The sequence below is a fragment of the Babylonia areolata genome, chromosome 12 (genome assembly GCF_041734735.1).
Source record: "Babylonia areolata isolate BAREFJ2019XMU chromosome 12, ASM4173473v1, whole genome shotgun sequence".
Lineage (NCBI taxonomy): Eukaryota > Metazoa > Mollusca > Gastropoda > Neogastropoda > Buccinidae > Babylonia > Babylonia areolata.
The window spans coordinates 8,044,223-8,060,940 of record NC_134887.1 but is presented as its reverse complement, the minus strand read 5'-3'; the positions used below and the strand labels follow the sequence as shown (position 1 = coordinate 8,060,940).

Here is a 16,718-nt window from a genome sequence, read left to right as displayed (position 1 = left end):
ACATGGAAGATAAAAAAGAAATAAAAAAGAAGAAATGATGGATATGATTTTTAGGGAAATTTGAAGGCTTTTTAAAGATTAAGTAACAGTGGAATGAACACGGATGAATGAATAAAGAAACTAAGAAATAATAGACGATTCATGTTAGATTCAAGGAATGCTGAGTTCTTATGACTAATGAATTATTCAGTTGCACATGCTCACACAGATGCACACTCATGTATATATATGTGTGTATATATATGTGTGTGTGTGTGTGTCTGCTTATGAGAGAGAGAGAGAGAGAAAGTGCGTGTATGTGCTTAAGAGAGTGTGTGTGTGTGCTTAGAGAGAGAGAGAGTGTGTGTGTGTGCTTAGAGAGAGAGAGAGTGTGTGTGTGTGTGTGTGAGAGAGAGAGAGAGAGAGAGATTGTGTGTGCGAGAGAGAGAGAGAGTGTGTGTGTTTGTATGAGAGAGAGAGAGTGTGTGTGTGTGTGAGCTTAAGCATGCATGTGTTTCTTATCTGTTCCCTTATCTCTTGTACATGAAACGTACAGAACTCAAGCTACCCTATAGGAATGTAGTATCAAAACGTTGCAAGAGCATTACAATATTATTACAGGGGGGAGGAGAGAAAGAACAACAACAATGGACTCGTGACACTGCAGAAAGGACAGGAAAACTATTTGCACAAACCCATGCAGGCTTTGGTTGCCCTGTGGGTTGGGCACTGATGGAATAGACCCACTGCCCTGCCATGCACGTCGTAAGAGGCGACTAAGGCAGGACCACCTCGCCCGGAGGATAAAGGGGTTTGCGTAGGGTTAACTACCCTGCCTGTAAAAAAGACCAGTTACAGAAGCATCGACGACAAAGAACCAAAACATTCACCTGGGCAGGGAAGGGTCTCCCTCCCGGAGACTTATGACGCGGTGCAGTATACCGAGGCAGAGCTGAAGCAGCAAGGGACCAACTGGACTGGAATGGCCAGAACAGCCCAGCCGGAACAGAGTGCGATGGCGAGGGGTCGTCGATGGCCTATGCTCCACCAGGAGCGATGGGCAAAATGGATGAAATGATGCAGGCTTTGGCACACGACCAAACAGATCGTGTGGAATGTGGTGAACAGTTTGCCTTTCTGTGTGGCACCCACGGTGTCTATTCACAGATTAACTCTCTCCATACGAACGGCGAAAGAGACGACGTTAAACAGCGTTTCATCCCAATTACCTACCATCATCAAAATATTGCAGCTGCAGAGGGGTGTGTTATCTCAACCGACAGTTTGTACGTTGGAGGGCTTAATCAGTTAACTCTTTCCATACGAACGGCGAAAGAGACGACGTTAACAGCGTTTCACCCCAATTACCATCATCAAAATATTGCAAGCGGAACGCTCTTATACTGAAGAGGTGAATGTTGACAAAGAATACCACAGTTCTGACGACGGAAGCTAAAGGTTGGGTCATTCAGACACCCACTGGACATCCGAGGGGGCTGTGTAGAGGAGAAGAGAGGACTGGCCGTACTGAGTGAGTTAAAAGGAGATGAAAAAGAAAAGATGGTTAATATTGTTGTTATCATTTTAATTATCATCGTTATATTATTCTGCATGTTGCAGGCCTGTTGCCTTGACCTTAGCGGGGCGTGCACAACGTCGGCAGACTGTCGCCATGAGGAATGCTGTGTGTCCAGAAACCGGCCCATCGGAAAGAGATGGTTGACACCGTCTGGTGCCGGAATGTGTCAGCCCAGGGCCAAGCTGAGTGGAGGTCAGTCAGCAGCTGACAATAATGATAATTATAATAATAATTACTTTATTTTATTATTATTATTTTTTAATTACAACATATTTCTCTGTGTGAAATTCGGGCTGCTCTCCTCAGGGAGAGCGCGTCGCTATACTACAGCGCCACCCTTTTTTTTGTATTTTTTCCTGGGTGCAGTTTTATTTGTTTTTCCTATCGAAGTAGATTTTTCTACAGCCAGGAACAACCCTTTTGTTGCCGTGGGCTAGTGCGCTAAGTGCATGCTGCACACGGGACCTCGGTTAATCGTCTCATCTGAATGACTAGCGTCCAGACCAGCACTCAAGGTCTAGTGGAGGGGGAGAAAATATCGGCGGCTGAACTGTGATTCGAACCAGCGCGCTCAGATTCTCTCGCTTCCTAGGCGGACGCGTTACCTCTAGGCCATCACTCCACTCATCACTTCATCATGTATTCCCGGTTATCCCCTCTGGCATGTAGAGCAGCAACGAGATCCACCACTCTGGTCTGTTTGGGGCCAGTCTTTGAATGGTACCCCAGGTGTGCTTCAGGGTCTTGAGTTCTCCTTTGACTGTTTTGTACCAGGTGTTAATGATTATGATAGTAATAATGATAATACACATGTAATAATCATGCAGCACTAGATCTTGTGCAGAAGCAAATCAAAGGGCTGTCATGCCCAGCTTTCACATGCATGCTGCTTAACTCTAGATTTTGGATTGATTGATTGATATGGATACTTATGTAGCGCCTATCCTCGGTCAGAGACCAAGCTCTAAGCGCTTTACAAACACGGGGTCATTTACACAACAGGCTGCCTACCTGAGTAGAGCTGACGGCTGCCATTGGGCGCTGATCAGTCATTTCCTGTGTCATTCAGTCAGATTTCAGGCATGCACACATACACACTCAGACAAACATAGATATAACATTTTACATTTTACGTGTATGACCGCAATTTACCCCACCATGTAGGCAGCCATACTCCGTTTTGGGGGGTGTGCATACTGGGTATGTTCTTGTTTCCATAACCCACTGAACGCCGAGATGGATTACAGGATCTTTAACGTGTGTATTTGATCTTCTGCGTGCGTATGCACACGAAAGGGATTCAGGCACTGGCAGGTCTGCACATAGGTTGACCTGGGAGATCAGAAAAATCTCCACCCTTTACCCACCAGGCTCCACCGAGATTTGAACCTGGGACCCTCAGATTGAAAGTCCAATGCTTTAACCATTCGGCTATTGCACCCGTCAAGGGATGAGAGACAAAACCTACATATAGACATAAGGCAAGAGAAACTGTGAATGGAAGATATGGAGGAGTTGCTGGTTTGGAACAAGGTATAGTTTTTAAGGCAAGACATCTGAGCTGTGCAGCCATTTGATGAAGCAAAATAGGGAGATTGTTCCAAGTACAAAGTCCAAAGACAGAGAAAGAGTGACAGCCGATTGCGGAGTGTTTGCTAGTCTGTTGCATATTGTGTTGTATTGCATTGCATTGCGTTGTTCTGTATTGTGTTGTATCATATTATTTCTGTCACCACCAGTCTGTGTGAAATTCAGGCTGCTCTCCCTGGGGAGAGCATGTCACCGCTGTTGAGTACCACACACCCCATTCATATTTTCTTTCCTTTTTTTTCAGTCTGTAAGTGTATTTGTATTATTATCAAAAGTGAATTTTCCTTCAACCCTTTTGTTGCTGTGGGTTCTTCTGTGTGCGCTAAGTGCATGCTGAACACAGGATCTCAGTTTATCATTTCACCCGAAAGACTGTCCTCAAATGTGTAATATTACCTTTTGTTGACCTGTATTGTCTTACGTTGTATTGTGATGACATGTACTGCATTGCACGGAGGTGTTTTGCATTGTGTTACTTTGTTCTGTTTTGCATTGTGGTGTTAAGTACTGCATTATTTTATTATGTGCCTGGTGTATGATAGTCATATGCTTGTGTATGATAGTACGTCAGTCTTGTCTGATTGTGACCATCAGAACAGCAGAGGAGGTAACTGCTGTCCCAGCTATCTGGGCTAGAATTGGATTATGGTGGAGAGTGTCTTCCCAAGTTACAGCCCCACTCTCTCGGCCAAGAGGGTTTTAGTCGGTGTTGGGGTGGTTCCCAAAGGCCAACTAGCCCCCAGGCCCAGGGCTGTAGCATTAAGAGCCAGTGCAATCTTGCATGTCAGTTTGAGAGCCATAGTCCTTCACAAAAGACTAAGCTTTGTTTAGAAGTGTGTTAACTCACTCAGTATGGCCAGTCCTCTCTTCTCCTCTACACAGACCCCTCGGATGTCCAGTGGGTGTCTGAGTGACCCAACCTTTAGCTTCCGTCGTCAGAATTGTGGTATTCTTTGTCAACATTCACCTCTTCAGCATAAGAGCCTTCCGCTTGCAATATTTTGATGATGGTAATTGGGGTGAAACGCTGTTAACGTCGTCTCTTTCGCCGTTCGTATGGAGAGAGTTAACTGATTAAGCCCTCCAACGGACAAACTGTCGGTTGAGATAACACACCCCTCTGCAGCTGCAGCCGATGAATTGTTGCCGGTCGTTGACATGCACTTACTTTCACTTCAAATTGCGCGAATATTCACTTAGGAAGGGAGCTTACTCTTTAGCCTCTTCCTTTCTAGTGACTTGCAGACTTTTGAACATGACTGAAGCATTTTTAGGCGTTTTTTCAATGTTTTACCCGTCATAAGGAGCCAACGAAGGCGATTCACTGTCAAGCAAATAATAGATGTAATTTTCCTTGATTATGATTCTGTCCTTGAAATGCCTCTGAAAAAGAAGAAACTTAATTGATCATCACTCCACTCGTTTATGAGACCTCATATCTAGAAAGTGCTGAACTGATAAAAGGAGGTAGAAAATTGAGCACCGTGTGGGTGTGTTCAAAAACTTTCCATGAAAAATAACAATTTTAATATAAAAATAGTGAAAGGGCCTGAAATTTAAATACAACACAACTTATTCATTTGTCAGCCAGCACGCAGACTTTCTGAAAGTTTCATCAAGTAGTCTTTTGAAATAATGATGCTTTATTGGGGCAAGCATAAATTTTGCAGGCGAGTGCTTTTCTCCAGTAAAACGGTCAAGGAGCATTGGCTTTATAAAACTCTTCAGTCCTAAATGATTTTTGTGCGCAAAATTTATGGGGAGAGTGCATGGTTGTAAAGCTGGTACCTCTTATTATTTTGACTTGTGTCTGTATACAGAGTTCTTGAAATAACTTGGTTTCAGTGTGTGTGTGTGTGTGTGTGTGTGTGTGTGTGTGCGTCTCTGGGTGGGTGGGTAGGTAGGTTAACTATACTGTTTTCTGAGCAGATGAGAGCAGAAATATTTTTCAAACTATTTGTTGTCCTACTTTGGCAGGTTGCCTGATGAGAGACGCAGTGTACGACCCCACTCTCATGTACTTCCAGTGTCCCTGTGTGGACGGTCTGACCTGCAAAGGCAATGGGATGCACGACATTCCTCTTGGGGAAATGGGTAAGACCTTAAGTTCTGTTTGACATTCCTCTTGGGGAAATGGGCAGGACTTAAGTTCTGTTCTAGTTCTGTTTGACATTCCTCTTGGGGAAATGGGCAGGACTTAAGTTCTGTTCTAGTTCTGTTTGACATTCTTCTTGGGGAAATGGGTAGGACTTAAGTTCTGTTCTAATTCTGTTTGACATTCCTCTTGGGGAAATGTGTAAGGACTTTAGTTCTGTTTGACATTCCTCTTGGGGAAATGAGTAAGGGCTTAAGTTCTGTTTGACATTCCTCTTGGGGAAATGAGTAAGGACTCTAGTTCTGTTTGACATTCCTCTTGGGGAAATGGGTAAGGACTTTAGTTCTGTTAGAGGAATGGGTAAGGACTTAAGTTCTGTTTGACATTCCTCTTGGGGAAATGGGTAAGACCTTAAGTTCTGTTTGACATTCCTCTTGGGGAAATGGGTAAGGACTTAAGTTCTGTTTGACATTCCTCTTGGGGAAATGGGTAAGGACTCTAGTTCTGTTTGACATTCCTCTTGGGGAAATGGGTAAGGACTCTAGTTCTGTTTGACATTCCTCTTGGGGAAATGGGTAAGGACTTAAGTTCTGTTTGACATTCCTCTTGGGGAAATGGGTAAGACCTTAAGTTCTGTTTGACATTCCTCTTGGGGAAATGGGTAAGGACTTTAGTTCTGTTCTAGTTCTGTTTGACATTCCTCTTGGGGAAATGGGTAAGGGCTTAAGTTCTGTTCTACTTCTGTTTGACATTCCTCTTGGGGAAATGAGTAAGGGCTTAAGTTCTGTTCTAGTTCTGTTTGACATTCCTCTTGGGGAAATGAGTAAGGACTTAAGTTCTGTTCTACTTCTGTTTGACATTCCTCTTGGGGAAATGAGTAAGGACTCTAGTTCTGTTTGACATTCCTCTTGGGGAAATGGGTAAGGACTCTAGTTCTGTTTGACATTCCTCTTGGGGAAATGGGTAAGGACTCTAGTTCTGTTTGACATTCCTCTTGGGGAAATGGGTAAGGACTCTAGTTCTGTTTGACATTCCTCTTGGGGAAATGAGTAAGGATTCTAGTTCTGTTTGACATTACTCTTGGGGAAATGGGTAAGGACTTTAGTTCTGTTCTACTTCTGTTTGACATTCTTCTTGGGGAAATGGGTAAGGACTTAAGTTCTGTTTGACATTCCTTTTGGGGAAATGGGTAAGACCTTAAGTTCTGTTTGACATTCCTCTTGGGGAAATGGGTAAGGACTTAAGTTCTGTTCTACTTCTGTTTGACATTCCTCTTGGGGAAATGAGTAAGGGCTTAAGTTCTGTTCTAGTTCTGTTTGACATTCCTCTTGGGGAAATGAGTAAGGGCTTAAGTTCTGTTCTTGTTCTGTTTGACATTCCTCTTGGGGAAATGAGTACCCTATGGGGAAATGAGTACCCTAGATACCCTAGATACAGATGGTCTCAGACAGTTTTGATAACATGCATGATTATTTTTAAAGTCATTTTTCACCACCTTCCTTATGCCTCCTAGAGTATCTCAGTTTGCTCGGAACTTGTGTTCAGCAGTGTCTTTCATGCCTGTGTTTAAGGCTAAATAACTCCGTAATATCAGTTTCTTTGGTGTTGTCCTCTATACACGATCAGATGAGACAAGTTGAAGTTCCGTGTGCAGCATGTATCTAATATTGCATGTAAAAGAACCCATGGCAACAAAGGGGTTGTCAGTAAAACAGTAACACTTGCGGACAGGGGAAAAAAGTGGTGGTGCTGCACTGTGGTGACGCGCTTTTCCCAAGGAGAGCACCCTGAGTTTCATTCTTACCAAACAAATCTGTGGTGATAAAAAGTAAAAGAAAATACAGTTTAATGGCTAACCCCATGTCAGTTAGTTTGGTGACATCCTTTATACATGATGACTTATTCACCAGTGTGAGTTGCATTCATTCTGAAGAAGAAAAAAATAAGCACCTGGCTTTAACGTAAACCGGAGACTTCAAATAATGTTTAGGAGCCTAAAAAAAGGCTTAAAAGGCTCTTTATCATTGTTCCTTAAAAAAAAAGAAAAAAAAAAGAAAAGAAATATCAGAGAATAATTTCAAGAGCCCAATAAATGTAAAGACTTTTTGCAGTTGTTGAAGTAGAAAGTTAGAATGGTGTGTTACAATAAAAAAAACCCAAACCTTTAAAAAAACCCAAACAAACAGGAATAGAACTAATTTTTATACACAGGAGTGAAGGGGGGGGGGGGGGGAATGGATGATGGAAGCATCCTTAACCACAAGATCCACAGACAATTACTCAACCCCTTGTCTGCTGCCGACACATGCGTCCGTCAGTGAAGGGCCGTCACCCTCACCAAGAGATGCTTTTCACCATTCGTTACTTGGACTTCTTCCTTTTGGGATTGTTTCACTTTTTCTTCAGCAAAGGCAACACCACCATTAAACAGTACACAGTTTTTCAGTTTCAGAAGGAGTTACTGCGTTGGGACAAACCCATATACGCTACATCACATCCACTAGGCAGATGTCTGACCAGCAGCATAACCCAACGAGCTTAGTCAGGCCTTGAGTGTATGCTTACGTATTTGTGTACCTATCAGAGTGGATTTCTTCAACATAATTTTGCCAGAGGTCAACCATCTCTTTGCCAAGGGTTCTTTTTCAGTGTGCCAAGTACATGCTGCACACAGGACCTTGACTTACCATCTCATCCAAATGACTGTCTAGACTTCCAGTTTGATTTTCCAGTCAAACTTAGGAGAAAGGGTGAGAGCAGGATTCGAACCCACACCCTAACGGACTCTATATGTGCAGCTGAGCGTCTTGACCATTCTGCCACCTTCCTTCACGAAAAGTACTCAAAAAGTGTTATCAGCATTTCAAATCCATGCAACACTGATCCGCTGTCACCATAGTTCAGCAGTGAAGGGGTTAAGGGCAGTGCAGTGCAGCAGCAAAAAAAAAAAAACAAAAAAAAAAACCCACCTGTGGGCTGACTGGTGTTTGTTTCAGGTACCTGTGTCCATGCATGAATCGACGGGAAGCTGCAGTGACGAGATGGTGCACCAGAGGTATTGACGGAGAGAGAAACTGTCCGAAGATGATCCTTCTGCATTCTTTTCACTTTACACCCATGTTAAAATTTCCTCCATTGGTCATAGATCAGCAGAATGAACTTGGAGTGAGAGGAAGAAAACAAAAACAGACAAAAACACATCCTTTTACCGGAACTCATTGTCTCAGGAGTAATAAATTCCTTCTTTCATGCTGAGAGGAAAACATGACGGAGAGAGAAATGCGTGTGTAAAAGTGGAATGCATGTTTGAATATGATCGCAATGAGTGAAACAAGAGTACAAAAGCAGAAAGATTCACACAAGTTCGAGCTGAGCAGTCACACACCAACAAATAATATCGACGAACAGACTGGGACAACAACCATTTAGAGAAGAACACAGAAAACATTCCAACACAAGAAGAAAAAGCACAACTCAGAGTATAATATAAAAATTTTATTGTTTTTTTTTTTTCCATGTTACAATTCATAGCACAAAGTTGACTACACAAGTCGTTTTTCAGTTAAAGTCGCGGATACTGACTGAAGCGTTCCACACATAACTACATCCCTTCTCAAGCCAATTACTTCTTTTTTTCTTCTTCTCCGATCCACCCATTTTGCAAAACCAGCAGCCAACACCGGTGCAGTAACCTCCTCATGAAAGGTCATGCAGTTCCCTCCCTTTCCACACAGCATAAGCTGTGCCACTGTTGCTGACACCGCTGTTTAGCGTCCAGCTGACCGCACAGGGTCATGATTTAGCAGGACTGCCCAAACAAGCTGTGCTATCCATGAAGGTAGCCGACTGACAAAAGAGCAAGTGGCGCAGGTAAATATGAAGTTAATATAACAGACATCATTGCTGCACAGCACCTTACATCAGGTGTTACCATCAACATGAACCGCGCTGTATTCAGAGCACAAGACAGAGGGGGATTGATGGTGGTGCGACTGGAGGGGAGGGGAGGAGGGGGGGGGGGGGGCAGGGGGTTGGAGGTGTGAAGTGTGAGTGAGGGTGGGGGGGACTGAGGGGGAGAAAGCAGGGAGACTTGAAAAACATGACCAGTACAGTTTCAAAAAAAGAAAGCTGAAATTGTGAACAGCAGAATGGTTGTTGTCAGAAGTCTGACAAGGCCTTGCACTGGGCACTTCACACACACACACACATACACACACCCTGTCCCACTCGCACACATGCTGAGGTGTTAATTTCTGTACAAATATTGATTACAATTTATTAAAGTGTCTCTTGATCACCCATAAAAACCATCTCCTAACCTCATTTTTTCCTCCCATCCTTTCAACCAACTTCTCTTACTAAAAGAATTGAATTGAATTCCCCCCCCCCCTTCCCTTATCATCAGTACCACATATCATTCACCCTTCCACAAAACTTGTATCCTCTTCTTTTGACTTACCTTCATTACCTCCTCATCACCCTCACTTGCCTCCGGTTTGTTCAAAACATGCTAAAAGTAACATAAATATGTCATGATTTCTGGGTTTTTTGGTGTGTTTTTTTCTAATGCTACACCCAATCACAGATACAGCAATCAATCTACAAAAAGGGGGAGAAACAAATGCCTGCATAGTAAACAAATAAATCAAACCACAAAATTCTGTAAAGTTTTAGAGGGGGTGGGGAAGGAGTGGGGGGGGTGGGGGGGGTGGGAAGAAGCAACATGATGTAACTCAGTGGGCACAAATCGCCAAACAAAACACAAAAATCCGCAATCGACTAACATTTGAACCAAACTTATCAACAGTCTAAACCTGCAAATACTTTCGGCTTGTTCGGCTAAAGCAAAACCAACCCATCTGACCAACTACTGAAAGCAGCATCTGAACACGGGTCATTATTTTTCCATTGAACAAAAAAGGATCCTTTCATTGAATGCATAGATGTCCAGCCATTACAGAGAAATCATTACAAACCAAACAGTAAAGACGACTTCTGCCAAGGAACACACAACAACTGCACAAAATAACATGAACAAGCACAGCAGCTTTCAGAGTATGGAACAGATCCGACAACACAAACCTTTCAGAAATAAACCAAAGCATTACATAAATTACCAGCCGCAAGGAGAGGGGAGGGGGTGGGGAAGGTGCCAGCACAATAATAAAAAAACAAAACCCACCCAAACATCTCCATCAATACAGTGTCTTAATTAGTGCCAGTCATTTGAACAGAGAAACCAAAGCAGTCATGTAACAAATAATATCACAATTGACAAAAAATCATCCATTCAGCTTCTTAATAAAAAAAAAATAAACACACATAGTTATATAAAGGATGTTGACAAAAAAACAACAAGCAAGCAAACAAACAAAAAGCCCCAAAAGAAAAAAAAAACATGAACAAAATTTGATACAACACGTAAGACACTGCTACACAGTGGCATAACGAAACTTATCATAAAACGTAAGCCTTCTTGAACTATTATTCATCTCTCAACTGTTCACCAACCAAATCACGGGCTCATGATGAAACGACCAGCATCAAAGTAAGGTAGAGCAACATTGCACTCACACACAGTCCTCATCTCTCTTCAACAACAGCACAGCTTCTTGTCAGCTGCAGCGCCAAAGAAACCAGACACATGCAACAAAGCCCGCGGAGGCTGAAGTAAAGAAACGGCGGATGTAACTGACCGACACCAACCAGAACACGAGTCACAAGCGAGGACTGTTTCAGTTTCAAGGCGGCGTCAAAGTGAGCAGACTGATCTATGTATGCTACAGCACATCTGCCAGACACTGGCACGAACCCAGCACACTGGCCATGCCTCGTGAGGACAGCCAGCTGCCTGCACTGTGTTCCCTCTTCTTTGACAGTCGTCTGCTTGCCAACCCTTGAAGGAAGGGGAGATGATGGATAATGTCTTACCAAAGTTACATTATATGAACGAAAACAAAAAAGTTTTTAAGAATATATATATATATTTTTTTTTTCAAGGCAAATATTTGTATAAAAACTAAATGGTGAAAATGCTGATTAACCAGTTCTACAGTTTCAACAAAGTCAATACACACACCAAAAAGGTCATAACTGCGCAATACACTTTTCTTTGTGAAAAAAAAACAAGGGCTCTGACAGAAATCCCAGCTCCCAGCAACCTGTACCGGATTTAATCATGACAAAGACAAGGAGACAGAAACCAAAACCCCACCTTTTTACTGTGCATTAGAAAACGCCACTACCTCAGACAACAGTGTCCAGGCCTGGGAACATGGGGCACTTTGTACTGTGCTCCCTGTTTGGTTAAATGCACACTTACTATGTCAAACTGGTTGCACACTGAAGAGTCCCCGGGTTCAACAACCAGGGTGATGCATCTCTTGGGAAGCAGCACTGCTAAGGGGTTGGGGAGGCTCAACCCCAAAAACTGGTTTGGAAGGGAAATAAGGAGAAGTGAGGTCATACCCCCGTCAACCCCTCCCTTTCCAGCGTGACATGGTACAGTAATTATATGACACAAAAATGCTTTTTTTAAGGAGCCCCTGTTGCAACTGGAATACCACAAAACTCACAAATGATCAAAAGCAATCATGTTGAACTCACTGAATCCAGCGCCCGAACATTTTCAGCCATCAAAATTTGTGTCATGATAACAGTTTTCATGTTACTACATGTGCATAAACCACAAACAAAAGGAACTAACTTCTATAGTACTTCCCGGCTCTGTCCACACACCCGCCAATTTGGAGGAAAATGCGGTCGATTTCAGTACATTTTCTGCATTCTTTCAGCATCAAGATGACCAGGAATCCTGCCAAGGCTGTAAATTCCCTGGGGTTGAATGAAAGCAGACATGGTCAGTCGGCTATCCAAACGCTTTAATCTCACCGGGGGTTGATTAAGTTGTGGATGGGTGTGGTGCCCTTTGTGCTTTCCTGGCTTCCATCATTTCCTGGTGATCCTATCCACTGTGCCTGCGGTGCATCTTACAATCCATCATTTGTGGACGATGCTTCTGCACTGTTTCAATGAAGGTGCAAGGAGTGATAACCAGACTGCGTTTGAGACCGAGTTAAAGTTTGTGCATGCCCACACAAATGTAATCACATAAACGTTATTCAAGAAATGATGCAAATTTTGTCTTACAAAGCAGAACAGTGCTTACCTCTTGTTGAAATATTTCTCTCCCCTTCACCCTCACTCACTTCCCCAGAAATAGTTATAATACAATAAATTTCGATAGACACTCCTCTCCATGTTAACCAGAGGAAAATCTGGTGAAGGCAAAACGAATGTTTCTCTAAGTGGCAGCACTGCTTCCCAGGTTTAGGTTGAGAACAGAAATAAAGACAGAGACGTGTAGCCATAGGAGGAGCGGAGTTCAGGTGAACAACCTATCGTCCAGATGCCTCAAGGTAAAGTTGTTCAGGGCCTGGTTCTGTGAAGATGCGTTGTTTGAGGGGGCCAGTCCTAACCTAGGCTACAAGATCTTTAAAACATGTATAACACTCTGTTACCAAAACCCAGATGTCTGTTGCTTTTAAAATAATAATAAGGAATGAGACTTACATGACTGTGGTAACATCTTTGAAAACATTGATATAACACTCTAGACCTATCAGTGTGTCAGCAACGTCTTTAAAATATTCATAACACTAAAACAAATAAATAACAAAAAACATAAACACATCTTCTTTTCTTCTCAAAATTCAAAGACATCAGCGCTTCTGTTCCAGAATGAAGAACAAACACTGACATCTTTCTATCCGTTCCACAGAAGACCATTCTCTCACACCAGATTCTGTCACCAGTTCACTATTTGCTATCTCCCTTCCCATGACAACGAACATGTAAATGGCAAAGATATGAAACAAATACTGATGTAAATGCACGCACGAGGTATGGATGACAATGCAAATTCTCCCATGTTACTTACTATGAATTGTATTGCTTCTCTTCACCCCACTGCCATAACAGCTGATCATGATCACTATACAAGTTTTAACTTTCAACTGATTCAAAAGAAACCATCATTAAAACACTTCAGTAAAATCAACAACCTATCCTCCCCCACCCCCACACCTTTTCACCACCATGATCATAAAATGACACAATCTGGAAACATTTGAGCTTCTCTGAGGTCCATTAAAATGCTGAATTATTCACACAATGTACAATACAGTTCTCAGAAAGAAAAGAACTAATACGAACACAAACTCCCACATCATAAAAAGTCATTGCTGAACGATGTTTCTTTACAACCTTCTGTACCCTCCCTCTTTTATTCTCCACATTAAAAAAAAAAAAAGAAAGAAAAAAAAAAAAGAACACAAACCAAACACTATAAATCATTATTCTTTTTAAATGAGGAAAAAGAGGGAGGGGTGGGCAGTCAGCAAGCAATACCCCCCCCCCCCCCACCTCCCGCCCCTCCCCCCAATCTGACGCAACACACACACACATAAGCACAAAATAATTAAAACCTTGTACGGAAAACAAAACAACTTTGAAGCAAAAAAAAAAAAAAAAAAAAAAAAAAAGATTGAACAACTGCATCTTCACAAACACAACTGTAACCATAATACAAAAATTATTGAATCTGACCAAACACACACAAGCAAAATCAGCAACAGATAAGCAACAACAAACAACGCAGCAAAAGAACCAGACAAAAAAAAGAAGAAAAAAAAAAAGAGCAACTGAACAAGAAGCAAAAGCCTTCATGGCTCACGTGTCATTCCTACCGAACAAAAAGAATCAACAAAACAGAAGAACAAGAAGCAAAAGCCTTCATGGCTCACGTTGTGTGAATCCTGCTGTATAAAAAAAAGAAAAAAAAAAAAAGAAAAAAAAGAGAACAATCAGATAGAGGGGAAAAAAAAAAAAAAAAAAAAAGTCCAGTAACAGTAAGTAACCTGTAGTCGTAGCTGTAGTAGTAGTAGAAGTGGTAATACTTTGGCACCAGGGCGACAGGGCAGGGGCTCATCCGAAGAGCTTGACGAAGCAGGGGTGGCAGTATGGCTTGTCATTCTGCTCCTTGAAGGTGCCCTTGTTCAGCTGCTTCAGGCAGAAGGCGCACACGAAATGCTCCGGGTGGAACTTCTTGAACATGGCCGTGATGCAGCGCCCCGTGATGGGCTTCTGGCAGCTGTCAATCAAACAAGGTGGGTGGCGGGGTGGGGTGTGGTGGGGGAGGGGAGGGGCATGAGTGTGTCAATCAAACAAGGTGGGTGGTGGGAGGGGAGGGGCATGAGTGTGTCAATCAAACAAAGGTGGGTGGTGGGATGGGAGGGGAGGGGCATGAGTGTGTCAATCAAACAAGGTGGGTGGTGGGAGGGGAGGGGCATGAGTGTGTCAATCAAACAAAAAGAGGGAGGGGGCCTGAATGTCAACTGGGTCATAACTTTTTTCTTTTCTTTCTGTAACACATGGGTGTGTCCCCCCCCCCCCGCCCCCCCTCACTTTAAAAATTTTTTTTTTTTTTTTTTTTTAACTTCTATTTTATGGGGAGAGGGGAGGTGTGTGTGTGGATGGGTCTGCTTTACACTTGAGCATACTCATTACTGGAATCAAGCTTAATCCTTGATGATTTTTTTTATGCTACGTTTTCCACTGCTTTCATTGCTTTGCAAAATGTCGACATATTAAAACTGAACAAACATGTTATCAAAAAACAAACAAAAAAAACAACAAAACCGGAGCGAGCATGCCAGCACTTACCTAGCACACAAGGAGCCTTTCTTGGCGTGATAATGTGTCTCGCAGTATGGTAACCCATCGTGGTCATAGAAACTGCCTGTTCCAAACGGGGCCTGACATTCCTGTGCACACACAAGAGAAAATTCTTTACTTCCAAAGCTCTTTTTGACTCACTTGTGTAAACAAAGTGAGTCTATGTTTTAACCCGGTGTTCGGTTGTCTGTGTGTGTGTGTGTGTCCGTGGTAAACTTTAACATTGACATTTTCTCTGCAAATACTTTGTCAGTTGACACCAAATTAGGCACAAAAATAGGAAAAATTCAGTTCTTTCCAGTCATCTTGTTTAAAACAATATTGCACCTCTGGGATGGGCACAAAAAAAAAAAAAAAAAAAAAAGAAGCCTAATTATATGCAAACTGCATTTACTGTCATATTTATATTTTTTGTATTCTCTAAACTTGGCACTTTGATCTGATATTCTGACCCACAACAAGAGCAGTCATTATTATCATTTTTTTGTTCAAACAGGAACTTCTTTTGCTAAGCATGGAAGTTTTATTTCTTTTGCAAACGTTTTGGTGAAGATAGTAAAAAAGGGGAAATTACTCTGTAATTAATGCTAGGGGACTTAATTTGCTTTAAACTGATCTTTCTCATCTTAAACATTACATTTTGAAATTATACTCAATACATAAAAAGCTTGGATTTTTTTTTTTAAAGTGTATCACAAGTGAGTCTTGAAGGCCTTGCCTCTCTTGTTAAATTTTGTTTTTACATCCAGTCACAACCCTGAACAGCAGCCACGCTACACAAATCAGATAATACTAATTACAGGCATAAACAAGATAGTAATAAAATATACAGGGGGAAAAAAAAAACATAAAAAGGCACACAAAAAGCCACATGTACCTCAGAATACATGAATAGTGTTGGTGGGTTGAGAAAGAATGAAAAAAAGGAAAGACAAAGAGAGAGAGGGTGAGCATGTGTGTGTTCTGTGCACTGTTATTGCATATAACATACAATGATATATTGGTGCTGTGATATGAGATTTTATCATTAACCCTTTCGCTGCCAAAAAAAAGAAAAAGATTTAAGTGAAATCTATTTGCCACAGTTTTTTTTTTCCTCCACAAAAAACGGGTATATATTTTCAAAAAATTCTGTGCTCTTTGTTATCGGAGAAAGACCCATTAAAGTATATATTTTCTGAAAGGTAAATGAATAAAGAATACAAAACACATGTTTTCCCTTTTTTTCTTTTAAAAAAAAATAATTATTTATTTATTTATTTTTTTTTTTTTGTTTTCCCATTTTATATATTTTCAGTGACATGCTGTTGTTTTGAAATCAATGTTTTGTTTTTTTGTCACATTTTCATTTACAAACATTAGTCAGGTAATTTGCACAAAAATATATTTTCTCGACAAATGGATAACATCTGCACACACAAATTATACCAGAACAATCACAAAAAAGGAAAAAAAAAAAGAGACAGATACACAATGCATTGTGACTTCTACAAGTGATGATATGGATGTGGGGCCACACCCCCTCAGTCTCCACCCCCCTCCTCTTCACCCCTCTCACACGGTCACTTTATCCAGTTCTCATCACACCGCATTGGCTGAGTGCCAAGAAAATTGCTCATACTGTGTCCTGCTAATAATTTGGTCACTTTCTGTCGTCTGTTACAACTGATAGTCATATTCTGGCCAGTCTCTTGATTGCTCCCTGTATTGTCTGTCAAATTGTCCAATAAATGTTCATCA

At 41.8% G+C, this 16,718-nt stretch overlaps 2 protein-coding genes across 5 annotated transcripts in view; one reads left to right on the top strand and one right to left on the bottom strand.

Moving 5' to 3' along the window:
• Positions 1–8,511, top strand: part of LOC143288031 (uncharacterized) — a 9,236-nt gene extending 725 nt beyond the window's left edge. The window contains exons 2-4 of the mRNA XM_076596286.1: positions 1,600–1,750; positions 5,126–5,242; positions 8,240–8,511. Coding sequence (XP_076452401.1) covers positions 1,600–1,750; positions 5,126–5,242; positions 8,240–8,259 — 288 coding nt within the window. The 3' untranslated portion in view covers positions 8,260–8,511. The remainder of the gene's footprint in view (positions 1–1,599; positions 1,751–5,125; positions 5,243–8,239) is intronic.
• Positions 8,512–8,723: 212 nt separating this feature from the next.
• The window catches only part of LOC143288363 (paxillin-like), a 102,126-nt gene continuing 94,131 nt past the window's right edge, over positions 8,724–16,718 (bottom strand). For all 4 annotated transcript variants that reach the window (XM_076596756.1, XM_076596757.1, XM_076596758.1 and 1 more), the window contains 2 exons: positions 14,967–15,067; positions 8,724–14,394 (listed from right to left, as the gene is read on the bottom strand). In XM_076596756.1, coding sequence (XP_076452871.1) covers positions 14,229–14,394; positions 14,967–15,067 — 267 coding nt within the window. In that variant the 3' untranslated portion in view covers positions 8,724–14,228. The remainder of the gene's footprint in view (positions 14,395–14,966; positions 15,068–16,718) is intronic.